This window comes from Myotis brandtii, unplaced genomic scaffold, assembly GCF_000412655.1.
Source record: "Myotis brandtii unplaced genomic scaffold, ASM41265v1 scaffold182, whole genome shotgun sequence".
Lineage (NCBI taxonomy): Eukaryota > Metazoa > Chordata > Mammalia > Chiroptera > Vespertilionidae > Myotis > Myotis brandtii.
The window spans coordinates 3,191,950-3,213,091 of record NW_005356751.1 but is presented as its reverse complement, the minus strand read 5'-3'; the positions used below and the strand labels follow the sequence as shown (position 1 = coordinate 3,213,091).

The window sequence follows — 21,142 nt, the reverse complement described above, 5'->3', positions numbered from 1 at the left end:
GTGTGTGTTCCCAGACCATGTGTGTGCACACCCTTCTGCAGAAGTAGAGATATTTGCCTGACTGCTGGCTCCTGAGTATGCTTTGTGTTCTACCAGGACCTCTGAATTTTGGGGCTCACCTTATTCCTAACATTATTTATACAAGTCTTTCATCAGATATGTATCTATAAATATTTTTCTCTATCTGTGGCTTGTCTTTATTCTCTTTACAAAGTCTTTTAAAAGCAGGAATTTTAAATTTTGATGTAATACAATTTGTAATATTTATTTCTATGGATCAATCTTTTGATGCCATGTCTAAGAAATCTTTGCCAATTCCAAGGTAATAAAGATTTTTCTTCTTAAGAAAATATAAAATATATGTATTTATTAAATTGATTGGGATGGCATTGGTCAGCATGAACATAGAGGTTTCAGGTGTGGGCTTCTATGTTACAATATCTATATATTGCACTGTGTTCCCATCACCCAAAGTCAAATCTTCTCTTGTCACCATGCATTAGGACATCCTTCATTGATGGAACGTTGTTATGTAGCACATGACTATACTCATGTGTGGTTGATGCTGTAAGGCATTGGATCTCACCTGGGATTCATGTGATAAATGCCTGGAATGCTTTGAAAAGCATCAATAATACCCAAAACTCATACCTTGAGATTTCTATTTAATGGGTCTGGCATGAGGCCCCAGCCTGGGTATTTTTAGAAGCTTTCCAGTGCTGTTCATGGGTTGAAAGTCACCAGATTGAGAGCCACTACTTTATGGGGTACAAAGGTGAAAACAATGAGTTTGCTTTCTCCCATGAGTTCACAGGGAGACAGGCAGACATGTAAATAACTCAAGCTCCAGTGCTAGGTGCTATAGAAGATCTGAGAAGGATGTGTGATCCTGACTGAACCATCCTGTCTTCACCCAGAGCACTAATTTGGGTAAGTAAACTACTGTTTATTCCTCCTAAGTAAAGCTTACTTGCCTTTGCAGGCCTATCTTAAATCACTCCTCTTCCCCAAGGCCTTTTTAATAAGACACCAAATACAGTTGGTGTACCTCTTCTCCGAACTCCTACACTACCAACAGGCTGTAGGCAAACAATCCAGGGCTAAATTATATGTGATTTCTATTGTTACTCTAGAGTAATCATAAAATGAAAGCTCCCATTTATTCAGGGCATATTATGTGCCAGGCACTCTGCTTTATGTTTCCCATACATTGCTGCTAACATTTGCAGGAGCTCTGTGATGCAGGCATCGATATACCTATTGTACAGATTAAGAAACTGAGACTCATCGATGTCAAGTACCTTGCCCCAACCCGACAGCTAGTAAGGACATATGAATCCAGGTCAATATGCCTCCGAAGTTCTTTCAACTGCATCATTTTATATCAAATTTAAACACTCTTTATTATAACAATAGAGACCCTTTGCACGAAGATTCGTGCAATAGGCCTTCCTTCCCCTTGCTGCTGGTACCGGTTTTCCTCTGGCACCTGGGACCCAGGTTTTGGTCCAGACCTTGCCCCAACCCGACAGCTAGTAAGGACATATGAATCCAGGTCAATATGCCTCTGAAGTTCTTTCAAGTGCATCATTTTATATCAAATTTAAACACTCTTTATTATAACAATAGAGACCCTTTGCACGAAGATTCGTGCAATAGGCCTTCCTTCCCCTTGCTGCTGGTACCGGTTTTCCTCTGGCACCTGGGACCCAGGTCTTTGGTCCAGCCACAGCGGAGAAGCCAAGCCTCTTCAGTCTTCAGTCCAGTCATCTTCAGTCTTCGCTCCACGCCTGCATATGCAAATTAACCACCATCTTTGTTGGGTTAATTTGCATACTCACCCTGATTGGCTGGTGGGTGTAGCGGAGAGATGGCCAATTTGCATGTTTCCCTTTTATTAGTGTAGATGTATTCCTCACACATTGTTTTGTAAGCTATAAACTTCTTTGCTATTCATTCTTTTATTTAATCCTGACTATACCCTTGCTATCAGCTCTGTTTGACAAGCGAGGGAATGAAGACTGGAAAAACTAGGTAAAATGCTCAAGATCCCGTAGCCTGGCCATGAACCCAGTTGTTTTTATTCCAAACACAGGGCTATTTCAACTGTTTTCATATGCCATGTGCCAAACTCTGTTCCTCATTGACCTGAAGTCCCTTGAGGGTTTTACGCTACTCCTATATTCCCTAGAGATCCCAGAAATGCAGCCTGTTGCTTTATTAACTGATATGCCAAGAAGTAGTAAGAATGTCCTCATGAGGCATCCCAGCCCTAACGACCTGAAGAACAAAACCCGAGGAGTTCTTTGGGGGCTGGAAAGAACTGTTGAGGTGGAATGACTGGTTCTTTTAGTGCCATGACTAAGTTATGTTATTTTTTAAAAAGGCTTCCAGTCACTATTTTGGAAGGTATGATTCCCCAGTATCTATATTAGTTAGCAGAAGCAAGCAGCAATGTGAATTAAGTGACCATGGAATGGACCAGTGGAAAACAGAAAGACAACTTCCATTGCCTCCCCCAGAGTCTCTTATTTGAGTCCCAGTCACCTTCCTATGATATAAAAGCGTCTTCTTATTTATTTAGTCACATCTCACCTCGTTTCCCAAAGGACTCAAGTGGTTTGCAATAGAGGAATAGATACAATAAATAGAGATAAAATATAAACAAGTAATGACAACCCAGGCTGGGGAAAATGTAAATATAAAAAGTTAAATCCAAGGAAAAATACTGTATTAGTCACAGAGGAAAAACTGCCTAAAGCCCTAAAGATTGCAGTGCATTTAAAATAGACCTTTCGTGTGTGGGGTTCAGTTAATGAGGTCTTTAAGAACTCAGTAACTCCTGTGTGGTTTTACTTCATGCTGGATATTGACACAAAAGAATGATTAAGGCAGTGAAACTATAGAATTTCTCCCCAGGATGTGGTCAATGAACTGTATTCATGCATCACTGGTTAAATGGTAGATACATTTTCCAAGTCTAATGTTTCCAAAAGACCACGTCAATGCTTTGTGCAGAAGAGAACTTTCATTGTCTGAATCATGCTCATTCATTCATTTAGCAGATATTGTGACAAGAAATTATCTGCCAGGAACCATGCAATTCACTGGAAATTTGAAGGCAAATATGGTCTGGGCCCTTTCCCATAGAGTATCTTTCTCTAGAGGAGAAGACAGGCTTGTTAATATAGAATCAGCATGATTGTAATAGTGTGATCCCAGGGGTATGCATAAGGACTGTAAATGCAGTCACGGGGACAACTGCTTCCCTGAAGCCGACAGGTGTATCTTATCTTCTAACCAACACACATCCAGTTACCAGGACACTGGGGTTCCGAGTTGAGGGAGCTATCCTTAATCAAGTGCACCTGGAGGAAGCTTAGAATAAACAACTTACCTTTGCAACTTGTTAAATATCTCTGTATTTTTTTTTATTTAATTGTGTGGAGAAATGAGGCAGGCAAAAAAAAAAAAAAGCAGCAGAAAGGAGAAATGTATGGAAATACTGCAGAAAATATTTTGTCCTATCCAGGTTAGTGAGGTGGATCTTGGCGTGGCATAGGGGTTTTGTTTTTGGCAATCCTCCACTGGAGAAAGGTACCTTCAGAGACACAATCAACTTTCTAGCAGACCATGCATCAATTCAAACCACCTAGTACCACATTTAAAACAAAAATATGGCAATTTGAGAGAGATGAAGTTGGCAGGTTTGTCTGCTGCTGATCAGCACCAAAACCTGGAAGACAGTAACAAAAGTGATCAAGTCTTTTAAACCTGCAGAGCTCCGGGGCTGACTCAAAAATTTGGAGCAACCTGTTCTGGCTGACCTGGCTGAAAAATACTTTCATGGCCATAAAAAATTTAGAAGCATTTTACTAAACAGTATGGGGGAAAGCAACCTGCGTTGAAAGTTTGCTGACACTGATTCCAGTCGGTGGGTCTGGAGAATCCCAGAGCAGGGCTCCATGGAAAATCAGTACATTCCTGGTGTTAGCTCAAGGCATGTGCTGACTTTCTACAATAGAAACAAAGCGGATAAGATAACTTTTAGAGAAAATAACCTGCTATTTTCTCCTTATATTAACTCATAAGATGGAAGGAAGCGGGGGGGGGGGGGGCAGGAAACAACAAAGTTAAGAAATAATGAATCCTGGAAACTCAGGGAATCAGCTAAAATAAAGACTTGTAGTGAGTAGTGTGCACACTTGTGACCAAAACTAAGCCACCAGGAACTAGAAAGACCGAACTCAAAAACTGAGTGTCTGAGACATGACATTGGGTTAAAACCACAGGCCATGGGAGAACCAGACCCCTGGGGTTTGGATCCCAGCTTCATATACATATATAATTCAGTGGTTCTCAACCTTCCTAATGCCACAACCCTTCAATACAGTTCCTCATGTTGTGGTGACCCCCAACCATAAAATTATTTTCGTTGCTACTTCATAACTGTAATTTTGCTACTGTTATGAATAATGTAAATATCTGATATGCAGGATGTATTTTCATTATTCGCAACCCACAGGTTGAGAACCACTGAGATATATATAATATATATATATTAGGGGCCCAGTGCACAGATTTGTGTGCAAGTGGGGTCCCTTTGCTTGGCCTGCAGGATTGGGCTGAAACCAGCTCTCTGACATCCCCTGAGGAGTCCTGAATTGTGAGAGAGCACAGGCGAGGTCAAGGGACCCCAATGGTGCATTATCGGGGCTAGGGAGGGACGCAGGAGGTTGGCCAGCCAGGGAGGGACTACGGGAGGGCTCCAGGGCATGTCCGGCCTATCTCACTCAGTCCTGATCACCTGACCCCAGCAGCAAGCTAACCTACCAGTAAGCTAACCTACCAGTTGGTGCATCTGCCCCCTGGTGGTCAGAGCACGTCATAGTGAGCAGTTGAGCAACCTTAGCATATTATTAGCATATTACGCTTTGATTGGTTGAATGAACGACCGGACACTTAGCATATTAGGCTTTTATTATATAGGATTAGAGGCCCAATGCACAAAAATTCATGCAAGACTAGGCCTTCCTTGCCCCAGCTGCCGGCACCAGCTTCCCTCTGGCACCCGGGAACCAGGCTGGCTTCCCTTTGGCCCTGGTTTCATCAAGAAGGATGTCCAGAATGATGTCTGGAAGATGTCCAGTCTAATTAGCATATTACCCTTTTATTATTATAGATGTTCTGGGCAAGATACTTCTAAGGTTCTTCTCTCACTTGAAAAGGGGAGGGGGGAATAATGGTACCAACTTCACTGGGTTATTGTGAGGATTGAATGAGATAATGCCTGTGTGACTTAGCACAATACCCAGCACTTAACAAAGGCTGAAAAAAAAATGTTAGCTTCTGTTTTGTAATCATTCTCTCATGTAATCCTCACAACCCTTCAAGGAATGTCCAATGATCCCCAGTGGGGAAATGGTTTAGAAGAAGCTAAGTGTCTTTGCTAAGCAGTCCTACAGGTGATGAGCTTTCTAAATGACAGCATGCTTCACCTTCTCTCTGCTTCTCAGGAAGCCAGACTACCCATTGTGTAGATAGTTTTTCACTTCTTTCCTACAACTCAGTCTGTCTCATGGCTTTCTGCCCAATTATACCGCCTTCCTAATTCCCCATGATCCTCAACTTCCTCCTTTTCCATGAGAATATTTTTTGTTTTGTTGGTTTTTGTTCTTCAACTTTTTTTGTACCAAGGACATATGGAACTACCCCACAGTAAGCAGTGATGTTAAGGAAACTTTCATGACTATTTGGACATTAGCTTGTCATCACCTTTTTTCTCAGTTTCTATTTTTGTGTATTTTTCCACCTTCAAGGTACTCCCTCCAAGATCAGGACAAGGTTCCCAAGGAAGATTAAAATATTTTAGAGATCATGGACAATTCCAACTCCCAAGTCAGACCACAGACTGCTGTAAAGACTATAGGCAGTAAATAGAAGCTGTGATGGAACTCGGAAGAGAGAAGGACAGAGGAGAGAACATCTGTTTTCTAATACTTGAGGTGCTATCATGAGGAAGAGACTGATTCACCCTCTTCTCCAAGGGCAGAACAGGCAATGGGTGGTGTCTGTGAGGAAACAGATCCCAGGTCAGGAAAAGGAGGTGTTTTCTCACCAATGGGGCTGTCCTGTGAGGGGGTCAGCTGCCTTCAGCTCATGAGTGCTGCATCACTGGGGACATTTGAGCACAGGTTGAATGCCACCTGTAGGCTTATTCTGAAGGGGATTCCTGCATGAAATAGAAAGTCCCCTGTCAGAATGCAGGAGCATCAACTGGAACACTTTTACAGGAGTTAGCAGATAACTGAGAGGATAGTGAGACAAAAGTAAAAGAGCAACCTTTGAATGAGGAAGGTAGTGGTAGGTGTTGAGAAGAGTAAAGATTGAGTGACGGAGGATGCCCAAGACAGACCACCCACCCTATCACCCTGTTTCAATCATCACTGATACCCAGAGAACATAGTTCCACCTTGGAGCCATCCAGAGCACCCAGAATATGGAGAAGGCACTCTACTCATCCTCTTCCCCTCTTTCTGATGAGCCCTCCCATCCAGCAATAAGTCAACTGGATGCCTCTGGCTGCTCTATGATGCTGTTTTAGAGAAAGTCTCCAGGCCACTTTTCAGAGGATCAGATAGAAAGCCCAGATAGAGTGTAAATGACAGTTGATAAGAATGAGTGTCCAGCCCAGCCAGCATGGCTCAGTGAGGTCACAGTTCAATTCCTGGTCAGGGCACATGCCCAGGTTGTGGACTTGATTCCCAGTGGGATCAATGATTCACTTTCATCATTGAGGTCTCTCTCTCTCTCTCTCTCTCTCTCTCTCTCTCTCCCTTCCTCTCATAAATCAATAAAAATATATTTTTAAAAAAGAGAATGAGTGTCCAATGGAGAATAGCCTTTGTGGGTCTGATATCCTTGACTTCAGCCTAGAGGGTAGATGGATTAAGGAACACCACTACTGTATGAATAAAAGAGTTTGGGGTAAAGGTGAGAGCACAAGCCCTACAAATAATGTGGACTAGACACACATAACTCATGAGAACTACTTCTCGAAATGAGCTGATAATGATGATAATTATACAGAATAGCAAGTGGAAGAATTTTTAATGGGTATGAGTTTGCTCCACAGAACTGAAATATAAGAAATGTCTTACATTCTTTTATCTTTCTATATCCAATTAGTCTGGCTCTGAACCTCCAGTCTCCCCGCCCCATCCTCTTGACTTCTATAAGAATCTCAGGTCTTACCTGGTTCCAGGAACCAGGGAAGGACCTAGTCCCTTAGTCCCTAATGGGTATCATTATGCCCATGGCCTCCATGTCTCCACTGTTGATGTCTGGCTCCCCATATCTGGGCACGGCTGCCCTTCCAGCTCTCCGCTGGCCAAGCTACCGTGCTTGCGGATCATACTCCAAGCATCGAGGTGTAACACCTCCTTCTGCCTCTTGGGGTTCTGAGAGACAATCGAGATTAGAATCTCTGCCTCTCAATAAAATGCACCAGCCTCTATCTCCCAGGTGTGAGAAATCCATCTTTCCAGCATTTGGTCATTGGGGCTTCTCCTTAACCCCCAGAGTCCAACCTTCTCTCCAACAGTCCTGCTCTATCTAGCCTCTTTGAGCCCAAATTTTCAACATAAAGGCCTGTTAAATTTCCTCTGGGGTAAGGGTGATGCAGCCCTTACCCCAGTACAAACCTGTGGTTGCTTTTCTGGTAACCTGGGCAGCTTCTGATTATTTATTTGTATTAATTCAGCTTTTTGTTAGGGAATTTTCTTGAGGGGATGGAGCTAAACCCAGGCTACTGACCCCAGAACCCAGACACTTAATCACCACACCAGTACTTTCCTCTACAAAATTAATAAATGAATCCAGAAATAAATAACCTTCTCATTCTTTCTGGGAGGATGCTGCAGCAGAACATAAAATACAAGTAAATGACTCAGATTAACTAGCCAGAATGATACCAGTTAAATCCCAGGGACCCCATGGGCCATACAATGGGCATCTAAGGAGGAAGTGATGTTCTCACAGCACCTGGCAAAGCCCAGAGGTCCCGGGAACTGCCTGGAGGTTACCTATCCTCTCTGTGGGCTGCTGTGGGGTGCGGTGCATCTGCCCAGGATCATTGCAGCAGCGCCCTCACTGTTCTTTGCAGCATTAATTTGCTGTGAAGAGGCCCTGAAACACTCCCCCTTTGAGAGCACCTTCTTTCCCCTGCCTCCCCAGGCTCTCCCTTTCCCTAGGCTGCAAAATAAAAATAACTTATTATCCCCTAACAACTACTGAAACTATTATGCCCTTCAAACCTCTTTAAAAAGTAGTCACCATCCATACATTGTATTTTTCCACCAGCTATGTCTCAACCTTCTACAACCCAGTAATGACCTTATTCATATTTTTAAATCTCTGAAATTAGGAATAAATTTTACATGCAATGACATCTTTATAATTCTAAAATTGACAATATTTTTTTGTTTCCAAGTAGCCTATAAATTAATGACGCATCTTTGAATTCATGCCATCCTAAATTCTATGAACTATGGTATGTGTAATGCTCCGTGGTAAGATTCTAGATTAGAACCTTCCCAAGGGCAGGAAAGAGAAACTGTTTCTGTTTCTTATACATCTCATACCCTCACCTCCCACACTCAGTGCTTAGCCCAGCAGTGCTACATGTATTAGCACATTACATCCGAGATGATGAAGTGTCTACTGACTGTAAGTTCTCTTACACTGAGAACTTTGAGGAAGAAACAGAACCGTAAAACAAAGTCCAGTCAATCAAAGAGATAGTCCTGGTGATCTTTTCTATCATCAAAAATTTAACTGAACTCCCAAACTCCTGAACCATAATTATTTATAAATGTTTTATTTATAAAACTACTTAATCAACAATGTCAGTAATTCACACAGATACAAATCATTCACAATACCTAAGGATATTTTGTCATCAATGTTGTGCAGTTAAAAGGTATTCCTGGTGTTCAGAACATCATTTTATAGCTTTAGAAAACAAACTATTAGCTGGCATAGCAAACCAGCACCAAGGAAATATTTTGACTTGCCTTATAGTATCTGTGAATTACTTGGCTTAGAATTTCGTTTTTATCTAGTCAGACCAAGTAGGTACCTTATGAAGAAAAATGAATTGTTTTCATATGTGACTTAGAATGTGGTCAGTATAAGGCTGGGTGCCAGGCACCATTAGCCGTGGGGCAGCACTGGTCATGAATGACTCATGTCCATTCTTATTAGTCAACATCCCTGCCAAACTGATTGATAATAACTTTAGTATCTCCCCCAGTCACCTAATTACGATCCCCAATTCTTTTACATCTATCAAAAGGACATCATCTCAAGAAAGTAATAGGAATTTTATTCAAAACCTTTTCTGAGGATGCTCTGTAGACAGTGGAATTCATCTCTAATCTCAGTGCATCAGCTATACTTACATGTTGCTGCACACTGAGGGAAGATAATCAGAGAGGGGACCAGCAGTAAAATCATCTTCCATCAAAGGAATATCCTAGCCCTAGCTTGTTTGGTTCAGTGGATAGAGCTTCGGCCTGCAGACCAAAGGGTCTCAGATTCAATTCCCAGTCAAGGGCACCTACTTCAGCTGTAGGTTTGGTCCCCCTGCTGGTCGGGGTGCATGTGGGAGGCATCCAATCCATGTATTTCTCTCACATAGATATTTCTCTCTCTCCCCTTCCACTCTATTTAAAAATCAATGGAAAATTATCCTCAGGCGAGGATTAACAACAACAAAAAAGGAATATTTTATTCACTGCTCACACTACCTAGAAGAAGCCAGGAAGAATAGAAACATGACAAGGATGAACCAACCACCTTTCTCTTTGATCATTACCTTCAAATTATGTTAAGCATCATATCTTCGTGTATCCTGATTCAATATGATTTTTCTGTATGAGCCCAGGGCTACAGTTTATTAAAAATTTAAACTTGCCCCTGCAAACTTTACAGGAATCCGGACTGAGATAGCCAGAGATTTTTGGCCAACTCGTTATTATTTCTTGAGCACAGGATGTTTACCACACTGCTCCAAGCTGATTTGCATTCTGCATGGGTTATAGGAGTTTGGAAACTCTAGGACATATAGGCCCCTCTCTTGGTTAAGTTATAGCTCCACACCTACAGATTTGCCCAGCCAGGGCCTCCAAATATTTTGCAATGAGCATTTTGAAACACATGGATCATGTTCTGGCTTCCAGGCAGTTCAGCAAAATGCTTCGGCTGGAGAATTGCAAAAGTTCGTGATTTGTCACCAAGGAATGAAATCTGACGCAGTAGAGCAAACTGCAGACATTTAATACCAGATGTCAATGTAAAAATTGGAAAATTGTGGCCCCACGTCATTATCTGACTCCTGACCCGCAGAAATCCACCCCAATCCAGAAGGCATCATAATTTCTGCCTTCTTCCACTATTAAACTAGGGAGGAAATCGTGCTTATTTGCATCGAGAGGGGAAGAGAACACCTGAAACACACATTTCAAAACACCGACGTTTGTTTGTACTCCTTCCCTGAATCTGTACACGTGAGAAATCGAATGACTGCTTTAGAAGGAGGGATGGACTGTTCAGGAATCTCGTGTCTGTGAGGAGAGAGAGCTGGGTGTGGAAAGAGGAGTTGTAGGTAAGAAGCTCTGGATTAGGTGTCAGATCTGAGCGACTTCTTTACTTTCTGGAAATATAGGGCAAAGCACTTCACCTTCTCTGCAGCTCATTTCCTCTTCCTAGAAATGGGTTTAACATGAACGTTCTGACCACTACACAGGATTGTGGTGAGGCTCAAAGAACACTGTGTAAATACATAAAGAACCTGAAAAATTATGTACAACTATGAAGGAAATCACTCAAGCTTTGTTGTTTCAACCTGAATCCTGAGGAAGCTGAGGCTTAAAAAAACTCCTCTAAAAGCCTCTTCAATAAATGGTGCCTGGAAAATTGGAAAGCCACATACAAAAGAGTGAAGCTAGACTGCTGTTGGATACCATACACAAAGTTACCTTAAAGATGGATTAAAGACTTAAATATAAGACCTGAAACAATTAAATACATAGAAAAAAATAGGTACCAAACTTATGGTCCTTGGTGTCAGGCTTTTGTAAACTTGATCCCAAAAGCAAGGGAAGTAAAAGCAAAAAAATAAATGAATGGGACTGCATCAAACTAAAAAGCTTCTGCCCAAAAAAGGAACCATCAACCAAACAAAAAGGCAGCCAACCAAATGGGAGAAGATATTTGCAAAGAATACCACAAATAAGGGGCTAATATTCAAAATATATAAAGAACTCATACAACTCAACAACAAGAAGAAAACAATCGAATTTAAAAATGGGTAGATGATCTGAAAAGATACTTTTCCCAAGATATACAAATGGCCAACAGATGTATGAAAATATACTCAATTTCACTAGCCATCAGGGAAATTTAAGTCAAAACTACAATGAGATATCACCTCACACCTGTTAATATGGCTACTATTAATAAAACAAGAAATAACAAGTGCTGGTGAGAATATGGAGAGAAAGGAACCCTCATACACTGCTGGAGGGAATGTAAATTGGTACAGCCACTGTGGAAAACAATATGCAGGATCCTCAAAAAATTAAGAATAGAGCTGCCATATGAAAATCTGGAAACATTTATTTGTAAAGATATATGTACCCCTATGTTCACTGCAGCATTATTCACAGTAGCCAAGAGATGGAGACAACCAAAGTACCCTTCGATGGATGATTGGATAAAGAAGATGTGGTACATATACACAAAGGAATTCGACTCAGCCATAATAAAGGATGAAATACTGTCATTTGCAACAATATGGAGGGATCTTGAGAGAAGCAGCTAAGCAAAATAAGTCACACGGAAAAGCACAAGAACATATGATTTCACTTACATGTCGGATATAAAACAGAAAGCAACAAACAAAAACCTACTCATAGGCACAGGTAACAGTTATCAGAGGAGAAGGGTAGAATGACGAGGGTAAATATATGGTGATAAAAGGAAACTAGACTATGGGTAGTGAGCACACAGTGCAATATATAAATGATGTATTATAGAATTGTACATGACACTTATGTAATGTTATTAACCAATGTCAACAAATTAAATTTTAAAAAATCCTCTAAGTCCAGGGATGAGGTGGAAAGGACTTTAAAATGACCCTCTTCTTACCAGACAGAAGTATCTTACCTTTGTTTCTATATACATTTGATATGTAAAGCAGCAGAGAGGAAAGGAGAGGGTGTGGATATAAGATCTTAGTAAATTGCAAGAAATTGAGTTTATTCAACTGACCCAGGCAAAAGCACTACCATAGGGTTTAGCATCTCTGTGGAGAGCTAAGCAATACCAGGGACTGTTCTAGAGAAATACAAACCAGTACAAGAGTCAAGTCTTGCCCTCAAGGGAGAATCCAGTTCTCTTTCTCTTTTTTCCTCTCTCTCTCTCTCTCTCTCTCTCTCCCACTCTCGAATCAACAATTACAATGTGCAACACTAGCAAGGAAAGCTCACAGAATGGGCAAATGAGAAAGGGTCTTTGAGACCATACTGCCTGATTTTCCTATTGATGGGCTGGGTGGCTAAGGCCGGGGGAAGTCAGTGGCATGACCCACCCACCACAAATCAGCAGCATCATGCAATGAGAAGCCAGAGAGAGCCTGGCCCCCTTTCTAATAAAATGTTCTTGATCTCACATTAACTGTGAATGAGGGTTTGTATTCACTTCTCAAATACAATCTTTGAGGAATTAAATTTATTTTTCAGAGATATATAGCTGGAAACTCTTATCTCCCTTTCTCCTCTTTTCTCTCCATTGCTTTTTTCCTCTCTTGCTTTCTTCATCTCTCTTTCTTTCTTTCCTTCACAGGTATGTATACCCGGAGGCAGATGAGAGAGATGAAAATTGCAGATGTAACTCAAAGGAATACAATGAGCAATCCTATATAATAAAAGCCCAATATGCTAAGTGTCCGGTAGTCCATTCAACCAATCAAAGTGTAATATTCTAATGATATGCTAAGGCTGCTCAACCACTCGCTATGTTGTGCACTGACCACCAGGGGGCAGACAGTCAACCAGCCAACCAGTCGCTATGATGTGCAATGCCCACCAGGGGGCAGACGCTCCAACAGGTAGGTTAGTTTGCTGTTGGGGTCCAGCCTATCGGGACTGAGAGAGATGGGCCGGACACACCCTGGAGCCCTTCTATGGTCCTTCCCCTGCTGGCCAACCTCCTGTGTCCCTCCCCAGCCCTGATAGTACTCCAGTGGGGTCCCTTGGCTTGGCCTGCGCCCTCTTGCAATCAGGGCTTAGGGACCCCCCCCAAAGTGCATGAATTTTATGGGCCTCTAGTTGCCTATAAAAGCTCAAAACTTGAACTAAGGTTTTAAAAACTCAAGGCTACCAACATCAGTCCTGAATCTAGAAAATACATTTTCTTTCCAAATAATATGATAATGTTTATGTAAAATTAAAATTTTATTATTCCCCGGTGTACTGCTATCACCAGTCACTCTTCAGACTCTTTTTGTTCAGGTTCAAAATAATCCCTGGCACTTGTAATCAAATGATCTCGCAATGGGTGTGTGAGCTAATTTGAATCTCATGGGGCCAAAGTAAGCTGATAATGTGTTTCTCTCACAATCATCCACATTATCTGTTTATAAACAGCCTTATTTAATTTGAACTGAATTTGCAAACTTGGAACATTCCTAACTTTTCCCATCCCTTATACATAGGTCCAATTGGTTTGTTTTATTCTTGACTCCGATCCTAAGAATGATGTACATTTTCCCCAGGCATGTAAAGGAGAGAGGGGAAAAATCAGCTGGCCAATGTGACAAAAACTCTTTGAGTTCCCAATAAAGAAGTGGCAAAACATAAAACACCAATATTGCCAAAATATTTACTGAAAGTTTTCAAATCTTTCAAAAATGTTATAAAAAGTGAGCAAACACATTAGACATTGAAAACTAATATCTTGGTGAGTCTACATAGGCATGTAGGGGCAAAGGGAACATATATGAACATTTACTATGATTAGGTTCTTTGACACATATCTTATTTGATCCCATTCAAAGAAACTTATCCCAGACTTGGAAATTAAGGCCAAAAAAACAAACAAAATAAAACAAAAAAACAGGATTGTGTGACCTACTAATATTATGCTAGCCCATTATTCATCAAGCCCATCCAAGGACCATTTGACTCGTTTGGGAAATAGAACTTTGACTAATAATTTAATAGGAACCAGATTAAGAACCCTGTAAAGTTGGATGTTGACTTGTAAAAAATTGATAAGGCATGGGGATGACTTGTTTTTGCTTTCTGGTAGAGAAATTCACCTCCATGGTCATAGTTTTATTTCCCTGTAGGACACTGACCAGTTTTATATCTTGCTTTGTGATCTCATTTCAAGGCCTTTCACAGTGATTAGCTAAATTCTACTTCTTCACATCCTTTTCAATTGCTCTATTATTCTGATGGTGAATTAAATGGGCCTAACCTCATCAGCTATTCCTCTGAGAATTATATGTTTAATGATTTGAGAATTTGTGCTTTGACAATCCTCAAACAACCACATGAGGTAGGTAGCATATCTTCATTTTGCAGAGGAACAAACTGAGTCTCAGAGAGGCACTTCACCTGCCAAGAGTTATAGAGGTAAGAAGCAATAGAGCTGGACTTTGAACACAAATCTGCTTCAATTCTTTTATGGAAACTACATTGGTGATTCACATTTGGACTAGAGCATCTCCAAAAAAAACCAGCCTCATCTACATATGTTTATTTTGGAATTATAAGCATTATAGCTAAAAACCAAAAGCAACTCACTCTGAATGACTTAAGCCTGGGTATTTAATTGTAATTGAAAAGAATGTTGATTAATTTGGTTTCAAATGGAACTTTTTAAAATAAGAAATGTTGAAAGTATTTGCCCATGTACTGTATGGAATACTATCATTAAAGTTGGAAATTTCAATGCTTTGCTGGTTCCATTGATGGTTCAGGATAACACAGGGCAAGTTCCTACCAAGATTGTTATAGAAATCATTGAAAAGTATTTAGAACACTTACTAGAGAACCTCTCTTTGACATTTCATGAACGGGTCCATGTAAGTTTTTTGAATAAATTTGACCAAATTACCAATTTATCCCCCAGCTAAAATGCTCTATCTGCACCATCTCTAGACTAGCATAAAAATGAGGAACACCGATGTGTTTTTCTATTCTTCAGGCATGAAGGTGATTTTTGTTCTGGCTGAACCCACAGATAGATATCAATACTAGGAAGATATCTTAATCTGAAAGCATCTTAGTATAATTTTAAATATTAAAAGTATATCTTGGGAAAGGCTGATCTTACATATACGTGTTTATCTGTAAACAAGCATGCTTTCTCAGCTGGGGTATATACCTTTTGAATGCACCCTTTTATCCACCTGAAGATGCATTCAATGTATATGCAGATTTACAAGTTTTCTCAATACATAAAATTCTAAAGTTCAGGTCAACTGGTATCTAAATTGATAAAACTCTGTGCTTATATTGTGAGGGTTTTGTCTGCCAAATCACAAATTAGACGGTGACCATCTGACTTGGTTTCTGGTAGAGTACACCACTATTTGATAGGCACCAGGCAGCTGTCTGCCACAGATTTAAATTAAGTGAGGCAATCTGCCCCACTCCTAGCCCCAATCCCAAGCTCCAGAGCCAGCGGAATTTCAGCTCCAGCTGAAGTGAAAAGATAACTCTGTGGTTCAAATTCATCTTGACTCACAGTTTCACTGTTTTATCCTGGTTAAAGCTGCTCACTGCATCTGTGGTTTTCTTACATAAATTTTCAATCCAACTAGTGCTATTACTCAGTGTCTTTTCCAACCCTGATGTTGGGGGTGGATTTTTAGCTCGCATATTTTTTCCAGATGTGATAAGCTCTCCGTAGCCCTCTTGGTGAGCAAAAGCATATCCAGATCTTCTTGAGCTTGATCTACGAGTCTGAGGCCTTCGGCTACGCAGAGGCCGTGCCTTCCTTTGAGCCTTCTGTCGCTGGCGGATCTGGAGAGGAAGGAGATCCAGAGTGAGATGGTGCATCCAAATAACACACTCCAGGCAGTGGGCCACTCTGTGAAGTGAAAGCCTTCTCGGTAAAAACAACATCAACATTAACAAAATACTCACCTTAATCGCAAAACAGAGTTTTTCAGCTAAAAACTAAGAACTTTTCTAACTAATGGATTACCCTGGGCACTGGTCAGTTTTTATTTCTACCAAGAGACTAATAAGTAAGCAAGAAGTATTAAGGCAAATCTTATTATTGTCTCCATCTCATATATCCATCTTAAATGAATAGGAACATACTTTAAGATTTTCTAGCATGCACCACCCAAACATGGTCAGTATAACAATTTACAGTCCCCTTTCTCCTCAAAACAGGCCTTTTCTTCTTTTGGAGATTCTCAGAATCCAATAGTCATTAGGAACTAGACAAGGACAAAATTTTAAAAATGAGAATCAGAACTTTCAACTCTTGTGGTAGGTCAAGGTATCATGAGATTTTCAGGGTTTTAATTTCTTTGGAGGTGGGGGTTGGTCACCTTTTGAAGAGGCCAACATCATTTGGGTGGGTTTCCAATATTTCTTTCATTTCCCTCTAAAGTTGAGGAGAAAAGATCCAAGGTTTAGAACAAGGTTTACAAGCCACCTTGTTCTCTGATTCAGCTGATTGTTTGGACTCCGATTTTTGTGTCAGTAAAAAACTGTTAAGCAGAAAGTCACGATCTGACTAAATATAGCAAGAAATGATCATCATCTTTCTTCCTTCAACTCATCCATCATTTTCTTGGTTTACATAAGAATGAGCTTTCACAGGCAAAGGGAAAGGACAGACATTAGAGGGGACTCTAGGAATCATTTCAGAAGGAATATTTTTATAGTTTGGCCCCAGAATGAGAGGGACAGCATGACAAGGAACGTTCCATTTCAGTTCCTCTGAGCATCGTTGGTCTGGTTATTCACCCCATTAGTGTCTTTACCCTTCTCTTGATGTGTCTACAAATGTATCTCCCCTTCTTTCTCCTTTTCTCTCTTTACCTGCGTCCAGACCTAACTTGACATTGTCCTGCTTATTCTCCTCTTCCCAGGAAACACTGAAATATGTTATGGTAATCCCTTGGTTTAGGCATTCCTATAATCCATTCTATTTTCCAATCCATCCATTATGTTGCTATTTCCTTTCTTAATCTGTTCAGAAGGTAAAATCTCCTCCATGTTTCTGAATCTGCACTACATTTCTACAAATAGTTAGAGATCCTCCTACCTTGATTGTCTCTTTTTTACTGTACCCTTTATTTGTCCCCAAGACAATAACTTTCCCCATTGCTTGTCTTTCCCTTGGAACAAATTGTCCAAAATGCTTCCAGTCAACTTTTTAAAATACCCAACTTCATTTGTAATTTATGACTCCCCACCCATATTTAGTCTAGACATTTGTCTTTATTGGTCATTATTCATAAGGCTAGTACATTCAGATGTAGGCAGTTTCATCTTCTGTGATGTGACATTGTGTACTTGAGGGTGTTTGCCAATGGGAAGTTCATTGGCCCTTCACTGGGCTTCCAATCAGGCAGAGAAGAACACAATTCCAAGAGCCAAGAACCAGCCCTTCAAGGACTCACCAGCAGTACAACATACCTGGTCACTCAGGGTCGGGAATAAATCCACCTTCAGAAATCTGAATGCCAGCACAGGCATAACTGAAACCACTGTCGTTAGGAGAATGACCAGCCAGATGCACTTCTGGGTCAAGGAATGTCGTGCATTTCCTATCGTTAAAGGAAAATATACTTTGTGTTTATAAATAGAATTGAATGGTTGAATTAATAGGCTTGTTGTCTATACCCATAAGGCCTTTTTAGGAATGGCGATATTTGGACCATCTAAGAAGAACCACTAATGTAGGTGTCTTCTCCACTAAATGGTATGTTCAATGGTGATGAGGATAAGGCAAGACTGATAACTCTTGGGAACTACTTGGTGGCCTGACCCTTTGGAGACGGTCAGCTGGAGCATCCTCTTAGTCAGGTTCAGCCCAGCTTCATGAGTGAAGCACAATTCTCTCATCCAGTTTCTAGATCCCTCAACTACAAAGCAGCTATTATTTTTAAAAGGCACATTTACCCTAGCAGTTGAGGCTTACAAGCCATCTTGAGGTAAGGAGAAAAGGGAGTAGGGATTGGAAGTAGCGGTTTCGACTTCAAAGGGAAAGAAGGCACTTCACAAGGAAATGGAGAAGCAAATATCTGGTAAATAAATGTTTGTTGGACCATCTTTAACAATGGATACAGGAAGGATGTAGATCAAATGGGCCTATCTATCACACCTAGTTCATATTAAAATATAGTTATCTGTAATGATAACTCCCTTCCTGGAGAAGGTTCTATCTAAATTTTTAGGCAGTTAGGGGGAAGATCAAAGGTTCTTCCTGAGTCTTTTGTTTCTTAAAAATAAGAGTCACCTGCCTCGGTTGCAGGCTCAATTCCCACCCCGGTGGGGGCACATGTGGGAGGCAACCAATAGATGTGTCTCTTTCCCATCAATGTTTCTCTCTGTGTGTGTGTCTCTCCCCTTCCCTTCCACTCTCCCTAAAATCAATGGAAAAATATCCTTGGGTGAGGATAAATAAAGAAATAGTCTCTTTGAGCTCCTTGAAGCTCAGTATCCCCAGGCATGGCTGAGGAAAAAATAAAAACAAGCTTTGCTTTAAAACCACATTCCTGTTTGCTGCTGGCTACTAAGGAAATTTTTTTTCTTAAACCCCAATGTTGATCTAACTTTTGAAAAGTCTCATTGGAGCACAGTAATTAATTCCTGGAATGACATGTGCTTAGCTGGAGAGAGCAGTCCCCACACAAAATACTTTCTCTGGTTGAGGCATTCCAGTACCATTATGCATTCTAGAATGCTCTCTTAGGACTGAAAATCTTCTAGTCAATGCACTGAACTTTCAGATTTGGCAGCCAAAAAAAAAAACTTAAAAATAGTTTTAATGTCTCTCTTTCCTAATATGCTTATTTTTATTCATAACCATCATGTTTCTTCTACATGGCTGGAATCTTCTGGTAAGCAAAGTATTCATATTACGTATTAAGTAAGAGTGGTGCAATTTAAAATTTCCATGTACATGCAAGGCAAGGCAAAAGTTGAAGAATAACATTCTTAAGTGTATGTGTGAATTTAAATGGAATTACAATTTGAGGAACCTTTGCATCATTGGAAATGTATAATGCTATAGTTGCTCTTATTTTGCTTTTTACATGAAATCTTCTACAAATCTTTTTGTAGAATGGACTCCCCAAAAAGTAGATGCAAATCTCAGTCTTGCCTGACTGAGCCCAAGAAGGTTGTCACTATACATCACTCCACAGTTTGCTAGGATGAACTCAAAAACATCATTGCTACCAACTTCTCTCACACACCCTAGAGATTTCAAAACTTCTGAGAAAATGTGTTAGTAGCCCCATTGTGTAAAGTTCAGTGACTCTTGCTAGGATCATTTTGAAATGTAGAAAGCAATGGTAGTATACACCATAGATAGACCAGATGTACACTTTTGTAGAATCATAGCATATCAAGATCATAAGGGATATTAGGAGGTGCTTTGCTACCCATTTGCTGCTCACTGTGAAATGTCCCCAAGCCACATTTTCTTGAATCATCATCATCATCATCATCACCATTATCATGGTTAACATTTGTTTTTTTAAAGTACTATATAAAATGTCACATACAAAGCATTTTATATGTATTGTCTCATTTAACCCTCACAAATTTCCTATGCAACTAGGAACTATACATATCCTCAGGTTAGAAGTGAAGACATTAAGGCATGGAAAGGAAAAGAAACTTGTTCCTAGGTCACACAGCTTATAAGTGGTGAAGCTGACACGAACTGTGGTCATCTAATGTCTGAGCCTACTCCTCATGCCACTTATAGACTAATGTACCAAATTTTTTAGAAGTCTCTAAATTATACATCATTTTTTCTTACTTAATGCAAATAAGTTCCACTGGTAATCTTGGGCAGATATGTCGGTGATGATATGGCATAAAAGGCAAAGCCCAGCATCTCTTGCTCTTTTTCTTTCCTCTACCATACAAGTCTCAGTTAGATGATATATATGCTATGCCTCCTGTTTTCCAAGAGGCAGTTTACTGCATCTGGGTTGTTGGGAACCAGGAAGCAGCTATCTCAATGATTCTTCTGCATCTGGTTAAGGACAGCAGAAACCAGTCTTTCAGGGCCTGTTTCAAGTCTGGAAGCCTTCAGATGCCTCTGATGCAATCAATTCCTAGAGAAAAGATTGTTGGTTACCCCTAGTCCCACCCAACCCAGAAAATAAATTACAAAGACAAATAAATGACAGCATGACACTAGGCCCCAGTAGATAGTAGGATTCACTTACCAACAAACGGAAACTGGTTTGGGAAGACACCAAACATGGCATTACTGTGCATTGTAAGTAAAATGGAGAAGTACGTGGCAACGCTGCCCCAGATGAAGACGTGATTAATGACCGTCCAGTAACTGGTATCCAAGGCTATCTGCAAACAAAGTCAAATACACAGGGGAGATCTTTCAGAGAATCATTTTACTGAGTGGTCTTTATCCAGAACTGCTCTGTGAAAAGATGGTTGCACCTGTTTAGCTCCCAAACAATCACAGGCACTTCCACATTTTGCACAACACAGGGCACTGACTTGACATTTCTGCTTGGCAACTGACTTTAGGACTTATATCTGAAAGCCATTATAATTGTCAAGGTTGAGTCAGAATAAGGGGATAACATGTGAAGCTTCCTTTTATAGAGAAATAAGAAAGTGGAATGAGTTCTCATTTCAATGTTACTTTATAAATTGCTTTCAAAATTTTCTGTTGGAAAAAGTTATTTTCTTTAGTGAGCAAGTGCAACATTTTATAATCTGAACATAAATTTTCACATGACCATTTTTTACACTGGCAAAATCCCTTTGACACCAATATTCTATCTCATATTGATGATCCTTTCTCTTAAATTATTCAAATATTAACAAAGAAAAAT

General features: G+C 40.3%; 1 protein-coding gene and 1 long non-coding RNA gene across 10 annotated transcripts in view; one reads left to right on the top strand and one right to left on the bottom strand.

Annotated features, from left to right (window-relative positions):
• The first annotated feature begins 724 nt into the window (after positions 1-724).
• On the top strand, positions 725-13,008 carry LOC106725712. Its single transcript, XR_001361636.1, has 2 exons — positions 725-930; positions 12,910-13,008. It is a non-coding gene; the product is annotated as an uncharacterized LOC106725712 (long non-coding RNA).
• A 591-nt stretch (positions 13,009-13,599) lies between these two features.
• The window catches only part of ATP8B4 (ATPase, class I, type 8B, member 4), a 227,820-nt gene continuing 220,277 nt past the window's right edge, over positions 13,600-21,142 (bottom strand). For all 9 annotated transcript variants that reach the window (XM_014537818.1, XM_014537819.1, XM_014537816.1 and 6 more), the window contains 3 exons: positions 20,507-20,645; positions 17,736-17,866; positions 13,600-16,100 (listed from right to left, as the gene is read on the bottom strand). In XM_014537818.1, coding sequence (XP_014393304.1) covers positions 15,819-16,100; positions 17,736-17,866; positions 20,507-20,645 — 552 coding nt within the window. In that variant the 3' untranslated portion in view covers positions 13,600-15,818. The remainder of the gene's footprint in view (positions 16,101-17,735; positions 17,867-20,506; positions 20,646-21,142) is intronic.